Source organism: Aythya marila, assembly GCF_965140915.1.
Source record: "Aythya marila genome assembly, chromosome: 29".
NCBI lineage: Eukaryota > Metazoa > Chordata > Aves > Anseriformes > Anatidae > Aythya > Aythya marila.
In genome coordinates this window covers 1,922,630-1,949,915 of record NC_139070.1, presented here as the reverse complement: position 1 = coordinate 1,949,915, position 27,286 = coordinate 1,922,630, and the positions used below count along the sequence as shown (strand labels likewise).

Genomic DNA, 27,286 nt, shown 5'->3' with positions numbered 1-27,286 from the left:
GGAGAGCCCCGTGTGTCCTCCAGAGGCCTCTAGATCCCAGGAAGTGTCCTTGTTTTGCCTCTAGGGTTCAAGAGGAGGCTCTCAGAGCACCGCAGGGTGCCCCAGGAGGCTTATACGGTGTCCTAGAGAAAATTGGGGTCACTGGAAGCCTTTCCAGAGGACATTTGTTGTCCTTGGTAGACCCACAGAGGATCTGGAGTACCACAGGAGGCTCCTGGTGTGCACGAGAGCACACTTGAGGGCCCCATGATTCTGCTGGACACCAGACTCTAGGCAGAGAATTTATGATTTACTCCTATTATTTATTTAGAACGTTTATTTATTATTATTATTTATTCCTTGTTTTGCCTGAACGGCTTGGAGGGCGCCCTGGGAGGCATCCAGGGCGTGCTAGGCGACACCGAGGGGGGGACTCAGAGGCTGTCCGGGGAAGCCCAGCCCTGCAGCTCCCGCCCGACCCATGGCGTGAGGTGGCCACGGGGAAGCCCCCCGGGGCCCAGCAGCTGAAAGAACCGGTCCCAGCACCTCCATGGTGATTAAGGAGGCATTGGGGAGGCATTGGGGAGGTAAGGACAATCCCCAGACAACGAAACAAGACACTGGAACTCATGATAAGGAAGCGGCAGACGGACAGAGAAACAAATGTAAGGACTATGTATCTCGAAACTGGACATTGGAATTCATTATAAAGATACAACAAATTCTTAATTGCTCTTGCAATTAAGAAACCTGCCAACTCAGCAGATTCCTGACCAAAGGTGAAAAGTACACTGTGAGGAAGACTCAGGGTCTTCCTCCCAAAGACCACTGTCCACGTCCCAAAGACCCCTGCCCACAATTCTTGGGAGGCTTTACGCAGGTGTAAGGTGCCAAAAGGCTAATTAGCATGAGAAGCGAGGGAAGGCGGGGATAGGTGTTGAATATGTACAGGCGCTTGTAGAATATTGACAGATTGATTGTATAAATTCAAGACTGCTTTCCACTTTGGGTATGCACGATAGGTGGAGAGATCCCCCGTGCATCCAGCGCTGCAATAAAGAATATACCACTTCAAGGAAATTTCGGCTTCGATCTTTGAATCGATAGCGCCGATTTCCGCCCCCCGCTTTGAGCACGCCGGCCCGGCCGCCAGAGCTGCCGGCCATTAGTACTGGCGCGGCCGCCATGTTGCCGGCCCTCAGGGCCGCCATGTTGCCAGCACGAAGTCCTGGCGCGGCGGGAGGCGGGCTCTCGCGAGGTGAGGCCGGGCCGGCCGCCGCCATGTTTGCCCGGCCGCCGAAATCTCGCGAGAGCTCGCGCGAAGGGGGGCTAGGGGGCAGCCATGGCGGCCGAGCGGGGCCGGGGGCGGCGGCGGCGGCGGCGCGGGCGGCGCTGAGGGGGCCCCGGGAAGGCCCCGGGAAGGCTCCGGGAAGGCTCCGGGCCTCGCCCCCCCGCCGGGGAGCCATGAGCCAAGGCGGCGGGGCCGGCGGTGAGAGCGGCGAGCCCGAGGCTAAGGTGCTGCACACCAAGCGGCTGTACCGGTGAGGAGCCCCGAGGGGAGGGGGATTGAGGGGGTTAAGGGGGGGGTTGAGGGGGTTGGGAGGGCACCGGGGGGGTCCCGGGGGGTTGAGGGGAGCGGGGGGGTGAGGGAGGATAGGGGGGAGCGGGGGGGATCAAGGAGGAGAGGGTTGAAGGGGGTCGAGGGGGTGTGGGGGGGTTGGGGGGGTATAGGGGGGCCAGGGGGGGTCTGGGGACAAGGGGGGGGTCCCGGGGATTGAGGTGGTGAGGGGGGATCAGGGGGACCGGGGGGGGTCAAAGAGACTGAGAGGGTTTGAAGGGGGCTGGGAGGGATAGGGGGGATGCCAGGGACCGGGGGGGTGAGGGGGAATCGGGGGGGGTCAAGGAGACTGAGAGGGTTGAGGGGGATCGGGGGGGTCAAGGGGATGGGGGGGGATCAAAGGGGCTGTGGGTGAGCAGGAGGAGCGGGTGGAATCAAGGGGACCCAAAGGGACCGGGGGGGACCACGGGGATCAGGAGGGTTGGGGGGAATTGAGGGGGCTGGGGGGGATCAAGGGGACCGGGGGGGATCCCAGGGAGCAGGGGGGGATGCTAGGGACCGGCTGAAATTAGGGGGAGTGGGGGAAATAAAGGGGATCGGGGGATCGAGGAGAGCAGGGAGGATCGGGGGGATCATAGGGATAAGGGGGGGATCAGGGGAAGGGGAGGGGAAAGGGGGAAACTGGGGAGGATCGGGGGGGAAGGGGCTGGGGGTGTGGGAAGGGCAAGGGAAAGGAGACTGGGGGGGTTAGGGGGGGTCTGGGGAAGGAGGTGGGGGAGGATCCCAGGCAAAAGAGGGGAAGGAAAAGGAAAAAGGAGGTGGGGGAGAAGGAGCCGGGGGGGAGAAAAGGTAGGGGGATTCAGGGAAAATGCGAGGGGGTCAGGCAAAGGGGGCAGGGAGATGGGTCAGGACATTGGGGGGAGGAAGGAGTCGAGCAGGGTCCACGGGGATGGGGTAGGGGACGTGAGGATGCAGAAGGACGTGGGTAAGACTTGGGGACACCCAGGGAAAGGGGAGGCTGTGACGGGGCCTGCATGGCACCAGTGGCACACAGGGGAAGAGCTGGAAGGATTTTGGGGCCGGGAAGGCTCCTGCTGGAAGGAGGGCAAGGCTACGGCTGCTGCGAGCCCTGGTGACAAAAACACTCCTTGGGGCTCTGCTCCTGCTGCGTCTCCACGCCGTGCAGGTGCTGTCAGGGCAAAATCCGGGCAGTTTTGGTCTCCCCAGCCCTGCAGGACCGAGGCACCGTGCCGAGGTGCTCCGTGGATGCCTTATTTTGGGACCACCCCCACCTCTTGCCCCCTTTTTCGCCGTTTCTCCGGTTGTGAAGCAGGCTGGCAGGCGAGCGGAGCAGTGACAGTGCGCCTTCCGAGCTGAGCGAGGTGCTGAAGGGAGATGTTTTTGGGCACAGCCCGTTTGTTTTCGTCCCACTGGCTTGCCCGGTGACATCGGGCCCGGCCTTTCACCTCTCCCAGCCTCATCACCCCCTTCTAAACTCGCTTCCCTCAGAGAAACCCAGCGAGACCCTTGACTGAAAACACAAAGCACAAGTGGCAGCTTGGAGGAGCTAAAATCCATTTCCTTGGCGTGCTTCGGACAGGTTTTTGGCGCTGGTTTTGGCCCTTTGAGGTTAGATTCCTTGAGCAGACGTGGGGCTGGTCCTCGGGGCAAGGGGGAGGTCGTTTCTTTACAGCAGAATTGGCTGAGTGGTTTCAGCAGAAAAAGTCAACTGCAGCTCCTGGGGATCTCCGTCTCCTTTGAGCCAGGAGCGTCGTGGTTTCGGCGCAGGGTTTATAAAATCTGCAGCAGCCACAAATTTCCTCGCTGTGGCTGATAGCTCTCCTGGCCAGCCGTCCACCTGAACCAGCCCTTTGACAATTTTTCTTGATTTCAGCCCGAGAGTTGATGAGGTCAAGCAGTATCTCACTCTCCTTTACTTTGTGCTCCTTGCTGCGTGCCTCGGATCGGTTCCATTTAACTCTTCCCCGACGGATAATCCCGGAGTTTCACCTCAGATCGTGGCAGCTGGATCAATCTGGCTGCTGTTTCAATCTGCTTTTTTTATTTTAGGGCGACCAGGTATTTTTTTTTGACAGCGTTCTCTTGGCTTTGCCCTCCTCTCCTCGCCTGCCAGCCTTGTTCTGGGCAGTATTTGTGCACCGACACGTGCCAGGATCAAGCGAGCGGCTGCAGCTCCTCTCCCTGAGAAACCTCACACTCCTCCAAGTCCGTGCCTCTTGGTGATGCATTAAATAAAGAAATACAGGACAAATAACTCCCCCTGCCATCTCGCCCTGTCCTGGAGCTGTAGGGACACACGGAAAGCGTTCCTTCCCGCTGGGCGTCCGATTCTTGCAAGTCGCCTCTGGCCATCGCAGCCTCTGCCTCCTCCTGGAGTTTGTGCTAAGAAGAGCTTCTAGCATGGGGCATCCCTTGTGCCCTACAGGCACCCGCATCCTAAAAGACAAACCTTGCTGCCCTGCGGTTTTTGTGGCATCAAGTTTTTAGGATCCCATTAAAAAAAAATAGCAAAAGGATCCGGTGTCTCCAAGTGCCCGCGTCTGGCTTTTGTGGGAAGTAATCTGTCGCTGTTGGACTCGAGGATCTTTTAACAGGGCTTCGTGGCACCTTTTTAGGTATTTAAAAAAAAAAAAAAAAAGAGGAAATCACCGAGTCGTTTCCCACCTGGTGGTGTCAATGATGTGTGAGCTTGGGTCCGACCCCCAGCAGCCGCCAATTCTCTGTATGGTGAAGGCATTTTTACAGCTGTTCTGAAGACGGAGAGGCTACCTATTTTGGGAATAGATCATAGATTTCCTCTCCTTCTCTCTGGGAATCAAATGAATCAGCAGTTCCCCTTTCTTCTGGCCACCCTTCTGCATAGGAAGCGAAGCAGTTCCCCGTGCACGGCGCTGGTCGCTTCCTGCCGCAGTGATTGCTGCAGGAGGTCTTTGGGAGGTGGCGATGGGACACGGAGCACAGGCTGCAGCAAGGATGGTGACTTTGGGGGAAGCTAGGGGTGTGTGGAGGTTTATTTTTCTTCTTTTTCCCCCGTCGATATGCCGTGAGCTTGGACGAATGCTTCGTGGCTTGGTATTTTGCATCTTAACCTGCTAAAGAGAACGCGTTCTCCTTGCTTGCCTTTCTCACTTTGGAGAGCAGTGGGTTGTTAGAGTTTGCAGAGGATCTCCACGCCGCAGGAGAAAGATGTTAGTGAGCAGAAGGACATCCAGGTTAGGGGCAGGCTTCTGGGCCACTTGTACTCTGGTCTGGGTTTTCTCCGTGATTTTTTAGGAAGAAGTTGGTTCAGGTTGGTGTTGCGATCTCCCAAGTCTTCCCTACATTCCTCTCCTCCTGTCAGGTGCTGTGGTGTACTGAAAACAATCCCTCTGTTACCTGTCATCTAGAGATCTTTAAGACCTTTAATTAAGGAATCGTGGTAACGAAGGAGAGGAAATTTTGGCAAATAAGTTGCTTTCTGTCATAGATCAGTTGGTAAGGAAGCAGGAATTGGTGGAAATTTGATTCGCCCTATCAAAATGGCAATCGTTGGGAATTAATTCATTTTATAATGAATTAAATGTATGGTTCCATGCAGAGACTCCAGATCTCGTAAAATAACCTCAGACAACCTGTGCTGAAGCTCCTCTTTGTGTTTTTATTACCTTGCAGAGCAGTGGTAGAGGCTGTTCATCGATTGGATCTCATCCTCGGTAATAAGGCAGCGTATCAAGAAGTGTTCAAGCCAGAGAACATCAGCTTGAGGAACAAGTAAGTTGGGCAGGGCGGTCATTTTTTTGTATTTCTCTGGAAAAACCCACATGAAGTAACACGTGGACGTCTTGAATCAACGGTTTTGCGGTGTGTTCACTCTGTGGTGCACCCACTGAGGACGGATTCCTCCAGGTTTTCGGAGCAGAGGCTAAATTTCAGGTATTTGAACAACACCTAGCCACAGAATCTCTGGCTGGGGGCTTTCCCAGGTGCCACTATAATACAAAAAAGCTGTTGGCTGGTGCCTTCCTTGTAATTATCTTAAAAAAAAAGAAGTGTGATGTAGAAACTTCGTGTTTGTATGTGATAAATCTTTTTTCGGGTTCAGAAGATAACTCGTGGGGTTGTCTTTTCTTTCTAGCCTGTGGCCATAGACAATTTTTTACACTGCTGCAATTTAAGAAGCTGCTGATGGCCAGCTGAGCCGTGGTAACTGGTTAGGGGTGGGCTTTTCCAGATGTTCTTGTGTGGGAGCAGCACAAGCTGTACCATCACCCGATAGCCTAGCTCATCCATCGTAATTAATTCAGATTTTCTTGGTTTTGCTCATGTAGTGGCAGCTGTATTTGAAGCTGCTGTGGCTAAACACGAATTCTTTGCTGTCTCTCTCAGGCTGCGAGAGCTGTGTGTGAAGCTGATGTTCTTGCACCCAGTGGATTATGGAAGAAAAGCAGAAGAACTGCTCTGGAGGAAAGTTTACTATGAAGTTATCCAGCTCATTAAAACAAATAAGAAGGTAAGGATCTGTTGCTCTGGTATGAGAGAGTCTCTGGGCAGGCAGTGGGTCAGAGCAAGTTAAAGGCTTTATTTGCTTGGAGATGTTGTTATCTGAACGCTGGGCAGTCCTGAATTTTAGTTGTGGAGCTGATGTGCTTTTTGGCTAGCTGTGGGCAGGTAACTTCTAATGCTCTGCTGCGAGGGCTGCCACTCCAGAGTATATTCCAGCATCATTTACTTAATTTTTGTCTTCCCAACTTCACAAAACCCATTTTCCACGTAGAACGAGTGCCAGTGATGGACTTAGGAGGCTTTGTCAGTGCTGATGTATTTATTTTTTTTCCCCTTAGAATTGATCACTGGAAAATACAAAATATTCACGCTGTATTTTCCAATGCTGTGACCTGTCTCCTGGTGATCTGGTTGTCTGGATGTAATGACGGCGTGTTCTAACCAGACAGCTTGATTTTACTTTTATTCTTTGTTGTTCCAAGTGTTTCTCCTTGGTGTCTACCCTCGGTAAATACTACTAGATAAAACACTGTTGAGCAAAGGGAGGTGCAGAACTGTGCAAAACCAACAAAAGCTGAGTTGCCTGCTATTTTGCTTCATATAACTTGGGTTTCCAGCCTAAAATGTCATCGGGCTGCAGTGACAATCTTTTCACCTCTCTTCCCTCCAGCACATTCACAGCCGCAGCACTCTGGAGTGCGCGTACCGGACTCACTTAGTTGCTGGCATAGGATTTTACCAGCACCTTCTCCTCTACATTCAGTCTCACTATCAGCTGGAGCTGCAGTGCTGCATCGACTGGACGCATGTCACGGACCCTCTAATAGGTTGGTGCTCGGTGTTTAGGGCTGTTGGGTAAGGCTGGATCCCAGACCGGTGGCTTCCCCTTGTGCCAATCCATCCTTGTTTCAGCACTCAAGGTGCCATCTTTTATGTTTCTGATTAGATTGGTGTCTGTTCCGAACAGCTTGTCCTGTTCTCCCTGTTCCCTTTTCCATAACGCTTTTTATTTTTTTTAATATTAAACTGTTTAAGCCAGAAGGGTTTCTAATAGCAAGAAAACCCTGCTAGAAAATCCCTCAGTAAATGTTTGGTGATGGCAGATTTTTGTGGAATCATAGAATCGCAGAATGGGTTGGAAAGGACCTTAAAGATCATCTCCTTCCACACCCCCTTCCACTAGACCAGGTTGCTCAAAGCCTCATCCAGCCTGGCCTTAAACATTTCCAGGGATTCCACAGCTTCTCTGGGCAACCTGCTGTGGTGCCTCACCACCTTCAGAGCAAATCAAAGAATTCACAGCTCAAGGCTGTGTATGGATTCACATCCTAGATTATCTTGCAATGCTTCGTTCATCTTTGCTCCTGGGTTGTGCTCAGTAACCTCAAGGTGCCTGTTTCCGTCTTAGGTGAGTCCAGCTGGGAAATGGATCGTCTGAATTTTGGGGAACTGCATTAGCAAGGGTTTAACTGGCGTTTTTCAAGCTAGCAGTGGGGAGGACAGCAGAAATCAGAGTTAGTACACCTTTAGCAGTAGAATGTTTTAGTTGCCGGGATCCTATTCTTAGCTTCTGGGAGATGATTGTATCATGATCAGCTTTGAAATGTCAGTTGATAAGGCAGATGTCCCTGGCAACTGTTGATTTTAGAAATGTATCTCAGCACGGCAGAATTAATAAATTTTCAAAATGCACGCTCTAGATCAGTTTATGCCCTGCGGTGTGATCGCATTTGAAAGGCTCCCGTGTTCAGGTTCCTTGATGTGTCTGGGCTCTATAATTAAAATGATGCAGCAGACAAATATGTAACTTCATAATTAAGATGGAACCTTGCATGTCCAGGAGAGATAGATGTGGAAGAATCCTGCATGAACTCCAAATTGGGGTGGCGACAACTTGATTGTTATATAAAGGGAAATGAGAAGATTAAAAGGGAAAAGGAAAGGGAGGATAGATCCAGTAGCGTGTCTGGACGCAGCTTTCGAGGCCGTGTGGTGGTGTTGTGTGACTCAGTGCCTGTCGGTGAGTGGGAACCATTCCTCACGGGTCACTTGAGCCTCCAGATATCACTTCCACCCTTTTAAAGCAAGCCAAGAGGAAAGCAGCTCAGGCTGCAGATTGGACCGAGCTGAAAATCTTCCTTTGGGATTCCTGTTTGAGGGATTTTTCTCCTCAAGTAGAGACCTTGGCAACAGGAAGACTGAACCTAGACCACATCCGTGACACTGATTTTGCCCAGCAGCAGTAAATGAATTCTGGAGGGGAAGGGCAAATGCAGTACCTGTGCCCCTGAGCTCCAGCTGAACCCCTGGGCTGGGGAGAAGGTGCTGATGCGGGGATGGGAAATTGTGGCTTCCCAACTGCAGCCCCTCCCAGGGACTGAGCCACGTTTCACAGCTTAAATTAGGTCAGGTCAGCTGGCTGGAGCTTTCCCCTGTTGCTTTTGACACTTTCTACTACCTGAACTGTTTGTTTGTTTGTTTGTTTTTTTCCCCGGAGGCAAATTCTCCCTGCCTCTAACACAGATTTGCTGTCCTGACTTCTTTTTTTCACTTTTCTTCCCTTTTTTTTTTTTTTTTTTTGGCAATTCTGAATCCAAATCTCAGTCTTGATCTGGAGTTCGTTACCACCTTCAGTGTCGGGGGGCTATGTCCATGCTGTGTGCTGTCGCCAGGTGCAGGCGTGCTCAGCCTTTGTTCTGGCTTCCAGGGATTTGCGCCAGCTCCTATCCAAAGGCCTCATTAGCCATGCTAACAAAATCAGCCTCTGCAGGCCTTATTAGCTTGTGCTCAACGCTGTGTTAACACGGTCACGTGCCTCGTAGACAGGAATTGGCCTTTGTCCTCTCGTCTCGGTGCAGGCGTCGCCAGCTCTCTGTGGCGTACCTTTAAGGCAAAGCCTGAGCAGACAGACATTTCGGTGACTGCTGGCGATGCCGTGACACTCGCTGCCCCCGATCAGCGGGGAGGAGGCGAGCATCAGTGCCTACATGGCACTTGTCACCTTTTTGGCAGCGAGGATGAGCCGCTGCTTGTCTGTAAGGAGCCCCAAACAGCCCACGGTGCAGTCTGAACGTGTGATTGTGGTTTTCAGCTGGTGAAATGCTGGGGTCTGAGGCAGGGGTGTGGGCTGCTGGCGTGTCTTTCCAGCTGCCTGTGCCCAACGGTGTGTGTGACTTTCGTATTTTGCCTGTAGGCTGCAAGAAACCCGTGTCTGCATCGGAGAAGGAGATGGAGTGGGCACAGATGGCATGTCACAGATGCCTGGTTTATCTCGGAGATCTAGGTAAGAGCAGCAGCATCTTTCAGGGTAACCTTTAATACGTTAAAACTGGTGCCTGTGCAGCACTGAGTCCGTGACCGTAAGTCACCAGTTACTAGCAGGTGCTGGTTTCTCTTGCACACATTCATCACTGAAGGGTGAAATCGTCACGGATAACTGCTGCAGATTGCAGGAGCTTTTGTGTGTGTGTGTGCCAGTAGCTGAGAGCTTTGCGTTTAGCAAACAGCTGCATCCCTGAACGTTAAGGAACGGAATCCTTTGCTTTCAGTCATGTTGCTTGGATGGTGTGAAGGAAACTCAAAGCGGGCTGATTTCGCAGTTGAGGCTTGCTTGAAAGTTGCCTCGCTGTCGTGAGAAGTGTGACTGCAAATCAGGTTTGTTAAGCACTATTGTGAATTAATCCAGAGTGATGGGCCACGGCAAAGCCCAGGGTTCTTTGTCATCGTGTCTGGCTGTGTGTCATCCTTCGGGTAGCAGACCTCTCTGTCCCACAGTCACCTCCTGAAGCGTGTGGTAAGCGTGTCAACTTCTCGCTTGATGGTGACCGTGTGGGTGTGAAAGCAGTGAGCAAACATGTAATGGTGTGAAAAACAGCTAGCTGACGTGTGTCATGGGTAAATGTGCTTGGCACGCAGCAGCAGCCTTCAAGCTCTTGAAACCTGTGTGAATCAGCTCGGAAATGCACTGCAAATATGTTTCCTGGGGGTGGTGAGAGTGCCATACCTGGCTGGTGGGAGACAGACACGCTCACCTCTTCACTGTGCTGTCCCCTAAGGTTTCCAAAATGCCTACTTTTGTGTCTGCGATCCACCACTGCCACCCAAATACAATTGTCTAGCCACAGCCAAGTGTTTTGTGTTTTATTGTCTTGCTTTAGATTTCACACTGTGCTGTAGTAGAACATAGTCTGGTTGAGGTACTGGGAAATGGAGCACAACACGGAGTTATTCAAGGAGAAATTAATCAGCACTTAGCACACGGAGGAGAAGAATTTCTTCTTTTTGCTTACATGCTACCACAGGCGCGGAGGGATGCTTTCTGATTTGCAGTGTGTGGTTTTCTTTCAGCTCGCTATCAGAACGAACTGGCAGGAGTGGACACAGAGTTGCTGGCTGAGCGGTTTTACTATCAAGCCCTTTCTGTTGCACCGCAAATTGGTGAGTTGAGTTACGTTTTGGTCATTAACATCACTTTTCCCTAACCTGAAAACAGTGGTAGTGGTTTTTGTTCAGGTTTACATCCTGCTGCTGAGAGAGGAGTGGTTTTATTCCCTAGTTAAAATCACTTCCTTTTCTGAGAAACTCTCTCTTGCTGACAAGCCAAACAGAGGAGATAGAGCAAAGGTTGTCTCCCCGCATGGCCTCAGCTTACTCATCTGAGAAGGTCAAACTCCATGGATGTGGTAAAATTGGGTTTGTCTGGCTGAGGGAAAATCCAGCTGCCCATTGCCAGAAGCAGAGCGTTATTGCTCCTCTCTGTGCCTTGCCACTGCCACCTCTAACCCCCAGTCTCATGTGTTCCTGTCTCTTCTAGAAGGAACTACTTTACAAGAACACGTTGTGGCAAGAGTTGGGAGCCTGTCTTATCTCAAAAAGGATGTTCCAAAGAGATCTGCCCTCTGTGCTGTCTTTGCAGGATTCTTGCTGAGGTGTTTGTTCAGTCTGATCCCCAATACCAATAACTGACCAACGTTTATGTAGCGCAGTGAGGTGGGACAGAACTCTTCAATGCTGACAAGATGTTGTCTAAGACAAGAGGAATACAGTATGACAGAGTCAAGGCCTTGTCATTATTAATACAGAGGTGGAGGAGGAGTTGTTTGCTCTGCTTACACAGCTAGCCGGCAGGAAGGTGCGGAGGACCAAAAGCACCGTAAAGCCAGAAAAAAAAAAGTGGTGAAAGAATCGAGTAGTCCAGTTCTTTGTACTGCAGCTTTTTAGCATTTTTGGTGCCACCTGTTTTCGCTTTCACGTGAAACGGAGTGAGGAAGAAAGGCTTTGCTTTCTAGCAGGGCCTTTGGAGGATCTAAGTTAATTCCATTGCCCCTCTCTTTCATTACAGGCATGCCTTTTAATCAGCTGGGGACATTGGCTGGGAGCAAATACTACAACGTGGAAGCCACCTATTGCTATTTACGCTGGTGAGTGTCTGTGAGGATCTTGGCTTTCTGGGCAAAGAATCAGTGCTCTGTGGTTGCTGGTGCCAGATTCTTTTCTCCTTTACTTTGACCACTAAACAAACACACACAGGGCAGCGTTTCAGCTGAGCCCCTATGCCTGGGCTAGAGAGCTGTGTCTGAAGGGGTGTGGAAGTGCTGAGTGAGGCACCCAGCACAGTGAGGTGGAGGGAATTAAGATATCTGAACATGGCCTTAAGGCACAAATTTAAAAAAGGTGTGGAAACATTGCAGACAGAGCCGTGATGCAGCCTGGAGTGGGATTCACAGATCTCAGGGGGAGTGAAGTTCCTTAGCTGTACCCATCTTCGTGTTTAGATGCCTGAATAACTCTCTGGCGAAGTAAAGCCATAGAACGTGAGCAACCTTGTGGCAAAGTAACTCCTGATGTGTTTTATTTCCATATCTCAGTATCCAGTCTGAAGTGTCCTTCGAAGGTGCCTATGGGAACCTGAAGCGTCTGTACGACAAAGCAGCCAAAATGTATCACCAGCTGAAGAAATGTGAAACCAGGAAGTTGTCTCCCAGCAAGAAACGGTAGGAGGGCAAGGAAAAGGAGAGGGGTGCGGGCTGAGGGTTTGCAGTCACACCAATATCCTATTCTGGGGCAGGAGCAATGTCTTTCTGGGAAACGGGAACTGCTAGGTCATCCATTTGAGGCAGCAAGTGTCAAAATTTGGGGAGTCCCAGTTTAGATCCCATTCCAGGTCTCTCAGGCCACAATCTTAGGAGAGAATATGAAGGCTCTCTGGGTATAGATGTTGAGGTGAGGTATTTCTCCCTCTCCCCTGGAGCTGGTGGCTGTACAGGAGCATCAAGACATGGGTGAAAAGCAAAAATACATAAACTAACCTTTTTTCTGCAGTTTCCCTAGGATGTAGTTATCGATTGAGACCTGATTTACCTATTGGTAGAGCTCTGTTAGCCTTTTCCATCTCAGGGATGGATACCTGCAGGAGGGTACCTGCTTGACAGTGTTTTCTTCGCAATCTTTTTAGGTGCAAAGACATTAAGAGGTTGCTGGTGAGCTTTATGTACCTGCAGAGCCTTTTGCAACCAAAGAGCAGGTAAGGTCATGACAGATTCTATCTTCCATTAATAATTCACCGTAGCAGGCATTCAGAAGTGGAAGAGGCTCTTCCCTGCAGGATAACAGTGCCTGTGCTGAAGCTTTTTGCCAAAAGGTCCAAGCTTTATGTAGTCTTTTTCTGCTGGGAGGTTTTCAGGTGATTCTAAATTCACCTCTTGAAATAAAGCAGGCGTTTTAAAGGGCTAATACACAGACTGCAATTAAATTCATCATGGAATAGTGTAGTTTGGAGGAGACTTTCTAGAGGTTCAGTCTTTTCCCCAAAGTAGGGTCTGCTGTAAAGATAGATTCAAATGTGAAATTAGGTGAGGTTGCTCAGAGCCTCAACCAGTTGAGTTTTCAGTGAATCTGAGGACAGAGATTTCACACCTCTCCGGTTCCCCTTCCAGTCTTTCACCACCTTTACCACGGAGGGATTTTTATTTTCCTTTACTGCAGCTTCTGCCTGTTGCTTCCCTTCTTTTTGCTGTGCACCATGGAGAAGAGTCCTCTGGCTGAGGCCCTTAAACCCACCTATTTGGCACCTGAACACAAAGTTTATACTTCCCTAAGCCTTCCCTTCTTCAAACTGAACAAACTCAGTTCTCTTTCTCTCTTCTCATACATCCTGTGCTGTGTTACACAGTACTCCAGATACCATTTCACGAGTGCCAAACAGAGAAGAATAATGATTACGTTCCATGTGCTGGCTGTGCCCTTGCTGATGCAGCCCAGCATGGGGTTAGCATTCAAATATTGACTGATACCAGACAATATCTTTGGGCCTGGGACTCGACGTGTGAGTCCACCTGCTGACCCCATCCCACCCCGTGTTTTTTCTGGTGACCCATCTCTTTGCAAGGACGTGCCCTAGTTATAGTTTATCTTTAATTTATCAGCCTTGGAGAGGAAAATGTAATCTGATTCATCCCATTTGCTTCTCATACCTGTGGTTGCCTGCGTTATGTTCCCCTTTGCTTTATCATTCCCAGGGCAAAGGATCGCCGAACTGTAGCTTCTGCCAGATCTGGTCATTCTCCGCGCAGCCATTGCCAGGAGTTTGGGTCTTGAATAATAATTCTTGTTAATTTTTTCTTCCCGTTAAGCTCTCTGGATTCCGAGCTGACATCACTCTGCCAGTCTGTACTGGAGGATTTCAACCTGTGCTTGTTCTACCTGCCTTCTCCTCCTAACCTGAGCTCAACCAGCGAAGATGAAGAAGAGTATGAGAGCGGCTACTCCTTCCTTCCCGATCTCCTGATCTTCCGCATGGTGATCATCTGCTTTATGAGTGTTCACAGCCTCAAGAGGGCAGGTAACCAGTGCCTTCAGCCATTCGGAAATCAAGTGATCTGATAACAATCAGCAGTCCAATTAGTCAGAAGAAGTCTTAGTGGGCGCTCGTGTTTTGGGCTAGCGGTCAGTCTCCTCTGCCTCATTAAGCTGTCTCCTTGCAGGTTCGAAGCAGTACAGTGCAGCCATTGCTTTCACGCTGGCCCTCTTCTCTCACCTGATAAATCACGTCAATATGCGGCTGCAGGCAGAGCTGGAAGAAGGGGAAAATCCAGTCCCAGCCTTTCAGAATGATGGCACAGGTAAGAAGACGGAGATGGAATTAAGCTGGCTCTCCCCACTTGCATGAAAATAAGGGGGTGGCTTTTCCTTTCCTTTCCTAAATCTCCTGGACGTGGGTTTTGTCGCATCGTGCCTGAGTGGTGCTAGAAACATCTCGATCTTTGACTGCTGGGCTGAAATCCACGAAGACGGGTAATTTGGGGAGACAGTCTCCACTTCGATGCTCTCAGCGAGTAGCAGAATCATCATAGGATAGAAGGGTCGCTTGCTTTCTTGAAAGGAGTTATGGTTTTGTGTCTTTTGGCAGCTTGTTCATCATCTATTTACCCCAGTCTGTGCTGCTTATGTTCTGTCTTTGTTCACTGTTATTTACTGGACTCTTTTTCTCCTCCATTGAGATGATCTCAGGTAAAACACCTGAGCAGAGCAGTTTGTAGGGGAGGCTGGCCTTACTCTTCACGCCTCATCTCTGTTGAGACAAAAGCAGGTCTGTAGCTGCTGGTGGAGCCTGTTGAGCAGAGAAGAAAACCACTTAATCTTTCCCCTCCAAACGGTCAATTTGTACCATTTCACAGAATGCAAGGCTGGACTTTTCCTGGCCAAAAGCAACAGTGAACGACTCCTCCCCTGCCTGGGTTTTGAAGCTGGCAGGGTGACAGAGGGCTGCTGGAAAGGCTCGGGGCGTGTTGGTGGAGGAAAGGGATGAGGTCAACTCAGTCTGGTTATGAGGTGGGGAGGCTGGTTTCATCGGGGTGACTGGCACACGCTCCTGGCCTGCTAGGTGGGTCACTTGGCTCTCAGATTTTAGAAAGCCGGGGAGAAAATTTCAGATTCAGCTGCGTGTTCTGTGCTGGTTTGGCAACGTTCAGCGTTGAGGCTGCCTGATAACGGAGCAGCACAGCTTGGGCTGTAGGAATCCAGGCTTCTTGAGTCTTTCCGGCTGCCCTTTTCGTGTCTGAGTCATTCTCTCAGGGTTGTCATTACTTCTCTTTCTGGTGAAAGACAATAATAGAAGCGATGGCTGAAATTTATGCTGCTGGTTCCCCTGGCTCGGGGCCGGCAAGCAGCTTGTGTGAGACATCGGTGCTTTTCTAACTTGTGGCCTCATTTGAAATGTCTGCAGATGACCAGGAGCCGCGGGAGCCTTTGAACTCGATTGAGAAAGAAGCCGAAGCTGAGTTGGCCAATCACCAGCCCAAAGAGGAACAGCGGAAGAATGACTGCAAGAAAAGCAAGAAATACTCTCGCCTCTCCTGTTTGCGTCGCCGTCGCCACCCCCAGAAGGTGGATGAGAGCGACCTGAGCGAGGGCTTTGACTCTGACTCCAGCCAGGGCTCTACAAAGGGCAGCGATGGCTCAGAAAGTGGCTCAGAGAAGAGTGACGAGGAAGCAGAAGCTGCTTTTGATGTGGAGACGGACTCTGACATGAACAGCCAAGAATCTCGGTCTGACTTGGAGGACATGGAAGATGAGCCGGGTGAGGAGGGAAGCAGCCGAGGCAAAAGTGTGCCCAAAGAGGCCTTAAAAAACTGTGTAGATGGCAGTGGGCTTGGGGACTCTAAGATCCCGAGCATCTCTAAAACTGAGACCCCAGATTCGGCAGTGAATGGACCCGTTTCCCTGAGCACTAACGACGCGAGCATAGCCAGTAACCTCCAAGCCATGTCCACCCAGCTGTTTCAGACCAAACGCTGCTTTCGCTTGGCTCCCACTTTCAGCAACATCCTTCTGAAACCAAACTGTGAGCCAGCTGTCTTAAAGGATGGGCTGGACAACAAGCCATGCGTCAACGGAGATCTGGAGAAACCCAGCTTGGCAGAGCAAGGTAAGGACGTTGGAAATGTGTTGTGCTTCTGTGTGGAGGGCTGCGAGCTCAGAGCAGTCTGTTTGCTAAAATCCACCCCCTTCTATCCTGCAAGGTCTCCTTCGGGCAGGTTTGGATGAGCTGATTGCCCACGTACCGTACAAATCTGGGGCTGGGTGTTTCCTGGAGGAGCTTTGCTCCTTGCCTGACATCTGGGATCCCGTGCAAGTGAGCAAAGGAGACACCTGCAGCCAGCCAGCGTTAGCTGTTGTTCTGCTCAGCAGGCAGAATAATAATTCCAGCCAGGTGCTGAGCACCTCTGATGTAGTACCGGGGATAATTCCAGCAGGGATTAGCAGTCTGGATTATCTTCCTCTTCCCCACGTGAAATCTCTGTAATCAGATCCTTCCCAGTGCAGACGCAGTCGAGGAAGTTTTCCACGAGCCATCATGTCACCAAAACTGTTGTGGCTTGTCTGGAAGACGTGTCCTAGGTGCGTGCAAGAGGAGTTTGAGGTCACTTTCTGTGACCCTCTGAAGGCTTCCACGCTGAATTCAGTGCTGAACCAAACTGCAGATGCACAGCAGGTGGAGCTGTGATTTCTCTGTCACCACACCATTTATGCAACTGAGTAATGCTCTGGGAAGGAACAGCTTGGAAGGGAGATCTGATGCACTACAGGGCGTTGTTTGTGTTTCAGATAAAACCACATGGGCCTGTTCAGTCTTGTTTGTCGTTCCTCCCCGCTTCCCTGGAGCAAGGAAACATTTCTGCATCGTGCTGCCAGACTCAATGGGCCTGATTCAGGCTCTGCCTGGGTTAGGATTTGAAGGGGAAGCATTAGATCATGGGTGCAATTTGTGACTCCCAGCTTGGCTCAGGAGCCACTTGAAAGAGTTTGGGGGAAAGAAAGAAACAAAAGGGGTTTGGTCTGTTTAACATTTTCCTTTATATATTCAGTGGGCTATGCAGAAGCTGCAGATCCAGGAATGTATCTGAATCGTGTGGCCGTGTTGCCTTTATAGATGCAGAAAGTGAGAGGTTGAATGAATCCCTGTGCTTTTTGGCTTGGAGCTCCCCTTCCCTCAGCTGTGCTGTTTCAAAACCGGGGCTAATTCACGGTTTTAACGCACTGTTGGGGGTGGTTTCTGGATAAATTGCTTCCTCCCTTTTGATTCTGAGCATTTATTGAATGATAATCGCTGTGCTCATGGACAGAAGTGACTGTGCAATTAAAATAAGGGACTGGAGTAGAACACAGCCGATCCCACGCTTGCTGCTACCTTGACCTCAGGTCGCTCGTGTAGCTGGCCTGATGTTGTCATCGAGGGATGTTGCTGTGCCCTGGATGCTGACTTTGAGATCCTCAGGTCTGTGGAATGACAAAATGGCAAAACGTACTCAATATTTAAGTTCTCGTGGTCCCCCGGCTTGTAAAATAATGCTGTTTTCTGCTCTTGTGTAGCCCAAAGCTGGGTGCACGTTGACCCACCTGGTGGTCTCTGTTCTGTGCAGTGAATGATGCCGTCCTCGTGCTGGCACGTGCTGTTCCCCCCTGCTCTGTTGCAGAGTCTCAGAGGCAGCTGCAGAGGGTTAAGACTTCTGTCAGGTTTTCACAGAGCCATTTTAGCAATCTTCCATCGCTGAGGAATAAAGTGCAACAGCAAGACACTCATCAACAGCACAGGGGGCAGAGAACTGGCTTTGTCAGGATATGCAGAGGCACTGACAAGTTCCACTTGACTCTTCCAGCTCAGCACTGTTCTCACACCCGTAAGGCTTGGCTTCTCGGGGGGTTTAATGCCTGCCATCATCTCGTTTTCCCTTTTATTTTTCCAGACGATGTGTCTGACTCTGAGGAAAGCATTTCAAGTAACAAATCCTGCAGGAACGAGCGATCCCTTCAGGAGAAGCTAGAGATCGTGACCAACGAGGGGCTGCTTCTCACCGTCAAGGTGTTCCTGGACTGGCTGAGGACAAACACAGACCTCATCATCATGTGTGCTCAGGTGGGAACTGGGCTCGGTGTTTGCTCCAGGGCTGTGTCTGTTCAGATCCCCTGGGCTGGGCTGGGGCTGCTAAGGGCTTAATGAAACTGTTGGCCCAGTCCTGGACGGGAGGTGAGGTTCCACACCCCACCAGCTGAATTAAGATCATCGTGGCCTCAAGAAGCGTTGTGAAGTTTATGTTTTTAAAGCATTTTGAGGTCTGCGAAAGAGAATGAGAAGCCCACGTGGCCTGGTTACTGCATACATCTATCCTGACGATTTCTGTGGCCTTTTGTGTTTTGTTCCTGCAGAGCTCTCAGAGCCTGTGGAACAGGCTGTCTGTGCTCCTGAACCTTCTGCCTTCTGCTGCAGACCTGCAGGAATCAGGTAGGGGAGAAGGAAAGGGCAACGCAGTGTTTCAGCAAGCCTCGGTGATTTTTCCATGTTTCCAGTAGCAGTTTGCTTTAAGCCCAATGCAAAGTGACTTCTTCCATGTGTTATTTTCTTATTTAAACACTGCTCCAGTTAAATACTGTCCTGTAGACTTCAGCTCCATGAATCCATGATGTGGGGCTGCCTATAACCAAAACTCTCACACCTGTGTGTGTGAAGTCCTTGTGTGGCCAACCCGATCGGAATCATCAAGACCGTAAGTGAGGGTCTGATTCCATCGTGGCAATCATGGAAATCAGTTTTCAGCCTTTGGATGCTCACGATGTGCCCTGCACCTCAGCCTAAAAACCCACGTGGGTGTTAAGAAGCATAGTTTCGAGGGATGCTTCTCTTTTGGAAGGGATGGGCAAGCTGACCCTCCAAACTACAGCTTTTCGGACCAGAGAGGTTGTTTGGAGCAGTTACTCTTCGTGCTGTGGGTGGCCTTTTTGTTAACAGCATTCCTCCCCCAGCACATGTTCACAGTACCTATGTAATTACAAACCTCCGCCCTTGTTCACCGTGCATTATGTGCCTTAGAGCATTTTTCCTCTGTCTCTGCATCAGTTGTTTCAATCAGCACATGTTGGTGTGCTTCTCCTCCCTCCTTCCCAGGACTGGACCTTTGTAATGAAGTCAAGGACATGCTGAGCGGCGCCGAGCTGCCAGACCTGCACACCAACTTGCTGCTCCCAGAAGATGTGGCCCTGCGAAATCTGCCCCCTCTGAAAAATGCACACAAGAGGTTTAACTTCGAGCAGGACCGACCGATTTTCTCAGCAGTGGAGGAGGTGAGTCAGGGTAAATCCCGAATCTTGGCACGAACTGCATTTGCCTTTCTGGAAGTGCAGCTTATCTTAGCTGTGCAGGTGAAGATCTAGTTCTTTTTATCACCAAAACAGGCCCCAGAGTGACTCAAACCCTTGAGTCTGAGTTCATGTTGTTATTGGTGGTTGCTGAAGTCATCTGTGTCCAAAAAACCAGCGTGCTTTCCCTTCCCTTCTCTGTCAGAATCATTATGAAAGGAAGCACAGTCACATGCCAGCCTTGCTGCATGCAATCTCCTGACCTCTCTGTCTGGACAGAAGAGTTTTGTCTCTGCCCTGCCTTGGATGAAAGGGTCAGAGTTGCAGGATACATCCTGTGATCCTACTCAAGAAAAAGCAGAAGCTGGTGAAATGTTGTGTTTTGTGGCGCTGCGTGCCCTCGCAGAGCACTTCTGTCTGTCTCCCCAAATGTAAAGGACCAAGGTGATAATTTAGGGGTGGTGTAGCTGTCTTCAGAAAGAAAACAACAAACAACTGGTCTTCTGTTTTGCATTGCTGGACCAGTCTGCTTCCTTCGGGGTGGGGAATATGCTAACATCTTAACCCCACGCTGTTAAATCGCAGCCCGGCTGGGTGAGGTCTTGAATGTCCTCTCAACCTGCCGGGGCAGCTGGAGCAAAGAACATCAACGTCACGTCCCACGTGAGCTCACCTTTTGCTGCCTTCTGCCAGCAGCGCAACAAACAGAGTAGTGCCTGCCCCAAAACAAGTGTAGAGGTTGTAGTTTCATTTGATTTCTTCTCCCAGCTCGAGCAGAGGTTTCATAGGGAAAGCCTGTGGATGTTTTCTGGAGCTTTTTTGAGCTGAGGAAACCCAGGCTGCAAACACCAAACACTTCTCAGCTTTCTGGCCAACTGTAGACTTTCCCTGCAGCCCTCGCCACATGTCCCTCTATTCAGCAGCACGTTTTCATCAGAAATGTTTCCTCTGAGGGTTGTTTTCTGCTTCTTTGCAGTCTGTTGTTCGGATTTGCTGCATTCGGAGCTTTGGCCACTTCATTACCCGCTTGCAGGGCAGCATCCTGCAGTTCAACTCAGAGCTTGGGATCTTCATCAGCATAGCACAGTCAGAGCAAGACAACTTGCTGCACCAGGCCCAAGCCCAGTTTCACATGGTGAGTTGGCAGAGGTGGGCTCATTCTCAATGCTTGCCACAATTCCCTACATCATTCCTATTAAATTGGAACTATAATCAAACAGATTTGGGGTTGGAGTTGGAAGTTTTGCTCCTGTTACCCTCCAAAACCTACTCAGGTGTCCCCTTTTCACCCTGTTTCTGCAAGTGGCTGCTCGTGTCAGCTCGTGTTTCCTGCTAATTGATTTGGAAGTTTGTTTTTGTAACTAGGCTGCAGAGGAAGCTCGTCGGAACAGGCTCATGAGAGATATGGCTCAGCTTCGATTGCAGGTAGGAGACCTTTGGTTGCTGGCTAAACCCTGGCAGAGTGATGCCCCTGAAATGTCTGAAATTGGGAAGGGGGAGATCTCCCTCCCTCTTTCCCATTCCATGCAGAATTAAGAAGTTTTCTCTGCAAAAGAGAGCTGTGATGGGTGGGATGGAACCGACCACTTCCAGCTCTCTGCTTCCTGCACAGCTTCTCTGTGCTGGAAGGTTGGGAGGGCCGGATGGAGCACCGTGAGGGGAATCTTGCCTCCTTCCATCGTTTGTTTCAGCAAAATGTTAAAGCAAGTCTCTCTGTGTTTCTCTGTGTGTTTCAGCTGGAGGTTTCTCAGCTGGAGGGAAGTCTCCAGCAGCCCAAAGCACAGTCAGCCATGTCTCCTTACCTTGTCCCGGACACCCAGGCCCTCTGCCAGCACCTGGCTGTCGTCAAGCAGCTGGCCACCAGCGGGAGGTTCATAATCATCATCCCTCGAATAGGTACGGGAGCTCTGCTTCGTGTCACGCTGCTTTCCACCCTGCTTCTGCTGTCCTTTAGAACGGCTGCAGCAGCTGAACCACGGTTTCTGCGTGTCCCTTTTGGGGCCTGTTTGTGCCTCATGTTTGGGATCTAACGTGGTTTATCAAAAAATAATAATAAATAAAGAGAGAGAGGCCCTGTTCACCCTCCCCTTCGCATCCTGTCCCAATCCTGTCCCAGAAACTGCTGCTGTGTAGGGACAGTTCTGTGGGATGAGAAATTCCTGACGCATCTGGATGAGTTTGCTAAGGCAGATGTCTCTGTTTCTTTTTTTTATTTCTGTTAGTGATCGATGGCTTAGACTTCCTGAAAAAGGATAACGCAGGTGCTCGGGACAGCATCCGGTATCTGGAGGCAGAATTTAAAAAGGGAAACAGGTGAGAATGGGAGAGGGAGGCGCTTTGCCCTTGGTTTTGTAACGGGGGTATTTTGGGATGGAAGGAAGCATCAGAGATGGGAGCAAGCTGTGCATCCCTTAGAGCAGAGTGAGGAGTGGGCTGAGGGAATGCCAGGCCTCAGGAATGTGCTTGGCAAGAAGGGAGGTGGGGAAATAACAGCTTTGGCAGCTGGTTCTCCAGATGGGCTTGTAGTTGCTGCTTGGCCGTGAAATGTGGCTGCTTCCAAGGAGCGGAGTCGCAGCTCTTCAGCAGCATTGCCCAGGTTTGCTGCAGCAGGACAAACAGCAGCACTTCTGCAAAGACAAAGTGCACCTTCAAGGCTTGTGTCAGGGCTGGCAGCCTTGGAAACACTTGTGGGATCTGTGAAGTGCACCCAGTGGCAGTGATGAGAGGGGGGAGGCGGTCTGAGGGGCTTCACAGGGGGTTTCTGGAGCCATCCTTTAGGTATTAGTCTGGCTGATAAAAGCCAGCGTTGCCAGAGGTGCCTGGGGACCCTGACAGACCTGTTGTAGGGCACTGACTGCAGTCTGTGTGACAGTCTCAGTGTGAGCTCAGTGACTCTGATCTTTCCGTAGGTACATTCGTTGCCAGAAAGATGTCGGGAAGAGCTTCGAGAGGCATAAATTGAAGAGACAGGATTTAGACGCCTGGTAAGATGACAGCATCTGGAGATGTCTGAGCCCGATTCCCAGCAGGCAGGTGGTTCTGGAGAGAAGTGTTAGCGCTGGGAGCAGTCATACAGCTTGCTTGGTTTGATATTCTGTGTGGGTGACAGTCAAATTCCCCAGAGAGGGTGGGGAGGGCGTCCTTCTGTGCATCGTGTGTGGCACCAAACGCTTCTGGCCCTAAAAAGGGTCCCAGAAAAGCCCTCAACAGGCAGCAGAGAAACAGCCCTGCTTTCAGTGTGTCATCCTAAGAATATCTGAAACTGTTTGCACAAACAAGTGGTCTCCCCTCTTTCTCTTTTCTTTGCATCTGCGTGGCAGGAATCTCTATAAAATCCTGGACAGCTGCAAACAGCTGACGGTGTCCCAAGGGAACGGAGAGGACGACACCACGGGAATGGTCACCATCATCACAGGCTTTCAGCTGGAAGACCCAAGCACGCTCTCAGCACCCATGCAGGTCAGTAACTCCGTGCTGAGCTCAGCCCTCCTGCTTCCTAGCAAGATTAAAATCTGGTTGGGTTGGCAAGAGGGTTTTTACTTAATGTTTTCTGCAGTGAGTAAAAACAGTCCTGGATTTCCCAAATTTAGTTGGAAGCTCTTGGTCCCCACACATATTTCCTTGAAAGCCCCTCGATCCAGCATGCTGTAGTGGTGCGAAGTAATCCTGGGGGAGGAGAGAGAAGTGATTTGTGTGTCTGTACAGGCCTTTAATGCCAGAGAAACTTCAGCATGAAGGAGAGCTGGGCCTTCTAGCCGTGGCTGAGAATCTCCAGGTTGTGAAGGGCAAGAAAAAAAATAACCTGTCGTGTCTGTTTGCTTGCAGTCTGCCATCCAGGCAGCCACCAGCGCCAGCGTGGAAATAAAAAACGTTCTGGAGTTCTACAAGCAGTGGAAAGAGATGGGCTGATGTTCAGAAGGGCATCGGGTTGGTGTACCTTTCTCTCCCCCTCTCGGAACGTGCAGCGTCTGAACAAAGGAAACAAACATCCAGGCGACACTCAGCCACGAAGCAGCAGCAGCAGCAGCAACGACAATAAGAAAAATACCTTCAAAAATTAAAAAAAAAAAAAAGAAGAAAATAATAAAAAAAAAAATCAAATAATCTGATTCGGCACGCACACAGACACCCGCCACCTGCACCCCAACCAGACGGCTGCACATCTCTGACGGCGCCAACTGCTCTGAGAAGAGAGAGGCACCTCGGCACGGCCGAGGCAGAGCTCTGCCCTTCTCCCAGTCGGCAGGGACGGGCGAGAGACGGGCAGTCATCCATTTTTTCCCCCCTTCCTTCCCCACCAAAAGCTTGCTTGGTCAGCTGAAATGGGCAGGCGGCTTCAAAGCGTGGACTCGACTTAAACGGAACCGAACCAGCAGAGCAGACACGGAGCCCCCCTAGCTTGGCAAAGAAGATCCAAAGAGTGTTGAGCTTTTGCTTGGCAATCTGGTGACAGGAAAACGTACTTTTTTTTTCTCTTTTTTCCCCTTTGAATTAATTATTTTTCAAGGATTTTTTTTTTTTCCTTTTCAATTCTTAGTTTTTTCTATCTATAAATAATATTAAAAAAAAAAAAAAAAAAGAAGTGGAGTTCCTTTGGGGTTCTGGATACTCTTCCAATGTCAGAGAGAAAAGGAGACAATGATGCTATTTAAAAGGGGGGGGAAAAAAGCTCTTAATATAATTTTTTTGTTTTTTGGAACAAGCATATTTATTTCCTTTCCCTGTCCCCATGGAGCGGGCTCAGTGCAAAGCGATGTTGGCCTGCGAGAAGAGCGCTGCGCCCGTGGGCTTGGTGCACATCCTTGCTTCCTCGACGAGCTGCACACTTCACGAGCAGTAAGGGATCGACCAGGCTGCTCGAGAGAGGTGAAAAGGACTCTTCCCCTGTCTTTTTTCTCCTTTTTCCCCCTTCCCCGCTCCCTCCCGCTTCTTTGCTTCCAGCCTCAGGCCTTGGAGGAAAGGAGTGGAGTCCAGCAGAGTTGCTGGAAGAGGAAGAACCACGCAGGATTCAAGCCCCAGTGAGGCTCAACCACTCGGTTGGAATGCAGAGACTGAGATGGATCGAACCAGCAGACATCAACAGTCCCAATGCCTCTTTTTTTTTCCTTTTTTTCCTTTTTTTTTTTCCCTTTTTTTAAACCTTGCAGTGAGGCGTTAACGGAGGAAGCAGGATCTCAAAGCCATTCTCTATTCTGCTGGCTGTTCTGACACCACTGCTGCTACGTCCTGCTAGAGAGGGTGGCAGAACTGGAGTGGTCGTCGTGTTCCCCCCCTCCTCGCATCCCTCCGGGGCAGCTCACAAACTCTCCAGTGCTTTTAGCATCCCGCAAAGAAGGGAAGCTGCTCCACGGCTGGATGCTGGAAGATCAAAACTCCCCGCCTGACCTTTCGAGGGCCCTTTCAGCCCTCCATCCATCTCCAGCATCTCCAGCAACCTGCGTTTGACGGCCCGCCACGTGCTGATGCCTGGAAATGAAGACACGGGTTGCTCCCAAGACAGCTTGAGCGGTGGGAGACGGGGCTGCAGGGCCTCTTGATAATTCATCTGTGGCAACGGGATGGAGATCCAGCTGTCTCTGCCCACGTGAGCTAACAGCAGCTATGCAAGTCAAAACCACTAGTCCTCTCCGCTCGGTTGTTTTTCACGTGGGCCAGCCAGAAGCTGCTACAAAAGCCTTCCTCCCACCACGCGTTGTACTGGAGTTGGCAGGATGTTCCTTGTTTTCAGGTAAAAAAAAAAAAGAAAAAAAAAAAAAAAAAGAAAAAAAAAGGAAACATAGCACAAGTCCCAGCTGCTTCGTTTGTCTTGCAATTTGCGTTCCCTTTGCAGCATGCAGCCTGGTAGCACAGCGGGGAGAGATGCCAAGCTTTAAATTACGCCCGGAGCTGGCCCCAGCAGGGCCACGCACTCGAGGAAAGGCGAGGGGAGAGGGGAGAGGGACAGCGTTTCCCCGCTGATTTTTTTCCTTTTGCAGCTTCTCCCCAACCCTGCGGGGCTTTCCTTGGCTAAACCAAGGAACCACCACCAGTCAGAGACTCCGGCTCTTCCTGGGCACGGTTAAGAGATCTCAGGCGGGCCGTGAAGCTGGTCGCTCCTCCCGTGCTCCCAATGTTTTTTTTATTTTGAAGCCCTTTGTTTGTCTAGCTCCTTCTTTTTAATTGATGGGGATGGGAGAAGAAAAGAGAAGCCCCCTGTGGGACTGGGAGCGATGTGGTGTGGTGGAGAGCAGAGCCCCCCTCCCCTCTGGGGGCCTGGAGAGTGCTGAGATGCCCTCCTTGTTCACTAGGGGCCTGGCTCAGTGGGATTTTTATTTTTTTTCCCCCTTTTTTTTTTTTTTTCCCCCTGCTGCTGAAGAAAACCATCCTCCTCCCCGCTGCGGGGCAGAAGGGGCTGCAGCCTGCACCTCCCTGGTGGAGCCCGGCTGGGGTTGCAGTCCCCAGGCTCAACTCTCCTTCCCTTCTTGGCACCTAGTGCCAAGTGTGGAGGGTTTCGGGGGGGTGTTGCTGCTCTGAAAGCCGGAGGCTGAGGTTTGGAGACGTTTTTCAGCTTTGCCCTGGGCTCAGTGCTCCCTTGGCTGGAGCTGGAGGAGGGGGAAACGCAAATAAAGCAGTGCCCAAAAGGGAATTCCCCTCGTGCTGGCGGTGAGAGCATCTTGGTTCTTCCTGGAGCTGCTGGGGGGGGACAGGAGCAGGGCTGGGGGTCAGGGCTGGAGCTGTCCCCTAAAAAATTGTCCTTTTCTGTAACACGAGGACGTTGCTGAGCTGCACCAAACCCTCTTACGAAGCCCCAGGGCAGGCTCAGAGGGCTTTTTCCTGAAAGGCAGCGAGGCTCTGTCCCCATTCTCCTCATCCACATCCCCTAGAGCCTGCCCTGCTCTCCGGAGGGGTTGTTTTAACATAACCCCAATGGTTTTTTTTCCACCTGGAGAGGAAGAAAAGGCCCCAGCCCTTCAAAGGGACATCTTAAAAACTGCTAAACAGCCCGAGGGAAGGTGGCAAGCTGCCCGAGGCTCAGCTTGCCACCTTTAAGGTCAGATTAAGGGAAGGTGCTGAGCCCAGGACCCCTGCCCCGTGGTTTCCCCACAGCCTTCCTTAATGCCAGCCTGGCTCAGCTGGGCAGCCCTCGAGCCTTGCAAAATCCCCTTCTGGTGCCCTGCTCAGCCACACGGTGCTATTCCCCTGGCCCTGAGCTTTTTAGGACTGGCTCCGAGCTTGCCCCATCAACCCCTCCATGCTGGGAAGCAGAGCAAAAAAATAAGAGGAAAAAAAAAGGTAATTTGCGGGCTAAAAGCGCTGTTTTTACTGTGTTTTCACGGGCTGTGCCAAGCGCCTCTTCCCGTCCTTCCCATCCCTGGATGCCACCTGCAACGCCGCGGATTTTTGGCTCTTTTTCCCTTCTGACCATCCAGCAGAACTGCCCTGGGGATGGGAGGAGGAAATAGGGTGGGCAAAAATTGGGGTGGCTGCAAGAATGAGCAAGGGGGGAGGGCTGGAGCCGCGCGCCGCGGGTGCTGCCTCTGGCTGCGAGGCACGAGGCAGCGTCTCCCCTTCCAGCCTCCTTCCTGGAGCCCAGACGAAGCCCAGGCTGTGGATTTGTGCCCGGGTTGCTCTTGCTGGGGGGCTGAGGGCACCTCCAGCCGGGACGAGGAGCTCGGGGGCTCTCACGGCGTGTGTCTGGATCCGGACACGGCGGCTGGCTCAATAAAACACACGACGTTTGTACCCCTCGTTCTGTCGTCATTCCCAGCCCGCGTTTCTCCTCTAATTACCTGGATTCTGAGCTGGGTCCGTTTTAATGCACAAATCAACTCTCAGACACGATTTCCTAACCAAGCTTTGAGCTTTTTGGAAGGGAATGACTGCCCAAAGCCTTGCCACCTCTACCCCATTTGATTTTTTTGTCCCAGTGCCATGATTTGGCTCATTTTGGGTGAGATCTGGGGAGTTCCTTCCTTATCTCTAAAGCAAGGACATTATTTCCTTTGCTCCTTTCACTTTTACCCCCTGCTTCCCTCCTTTGGGATGACTTTGCCCTCTTGCTGGGGTGCCTGTAGGAGCATCCCTGACCTCAGTAACATTGGCACAGGGAAATAACTGCAGGGTTTGCTGGGCGGC

At 51.0% G+C, this 27,286-nt stretch overlaps 1 protein-coding gene across 2 annotated transcripts; it reads left to right on the top strand.

The window, feature by feature from the left end:
* Positions 1-1,344: 1,344 nt before the first annotated feature.
* On the top strand, positions 1,345-26,887 carry SMG5 (SMG5 nonsense mediated mRNA decay factor). 2 transcript variants are annotated; one of them, XR_014319164.1, is made up of 23 exons: positions 1,345-1,520; positions 5,210-5,308; positions 5,924-6,047; positions 6,711-6,867; positions 9,234-9,323; positions 10,388-10,477; positions 11,382-11,460; positions 11,908-12,033; positions 12,495-12,563; positions 13,672-13,880; positions 14,023-14,160; positions 15,264-15,965; positions 17,785-17,954; positions 18,245-18,320; positions 18,981-19,156; positions 20,148-20,306; positions 20,537-20,596; positions 20,908-21,067; positions 21,394-21,484; positions 22,081-22,155; positions 22,492-22,630; positions 22,997-24,899; positions 25,002-26,887. XR_014319164.1 is itself a non-coding variant. In XM_082781064.1 (22 exons), the coding sequence occupies exons 1-22, from the start codon at positions 1,444-1,446 to the stop codon at positions 23,078-23,080; spliced, it is 3,150 nt and encodes a 1,049-aa protein (XP_082637190.1). In that variant the 5' UTR covers positions 1,345-1,443; the 3' UTR covers positions 23,081-24,946. The 2 variants fall into 2 exon arrangements, 1 of the variants encoding a protein (XP_082637190.1); XM_082781064.1 differs by lacking the exon at positions 25,002-26,887 and having other exon boundaries at positions 22,997-24,946.
* Positions 26,888-27,286: the final 399 nt, after the last annotated feature.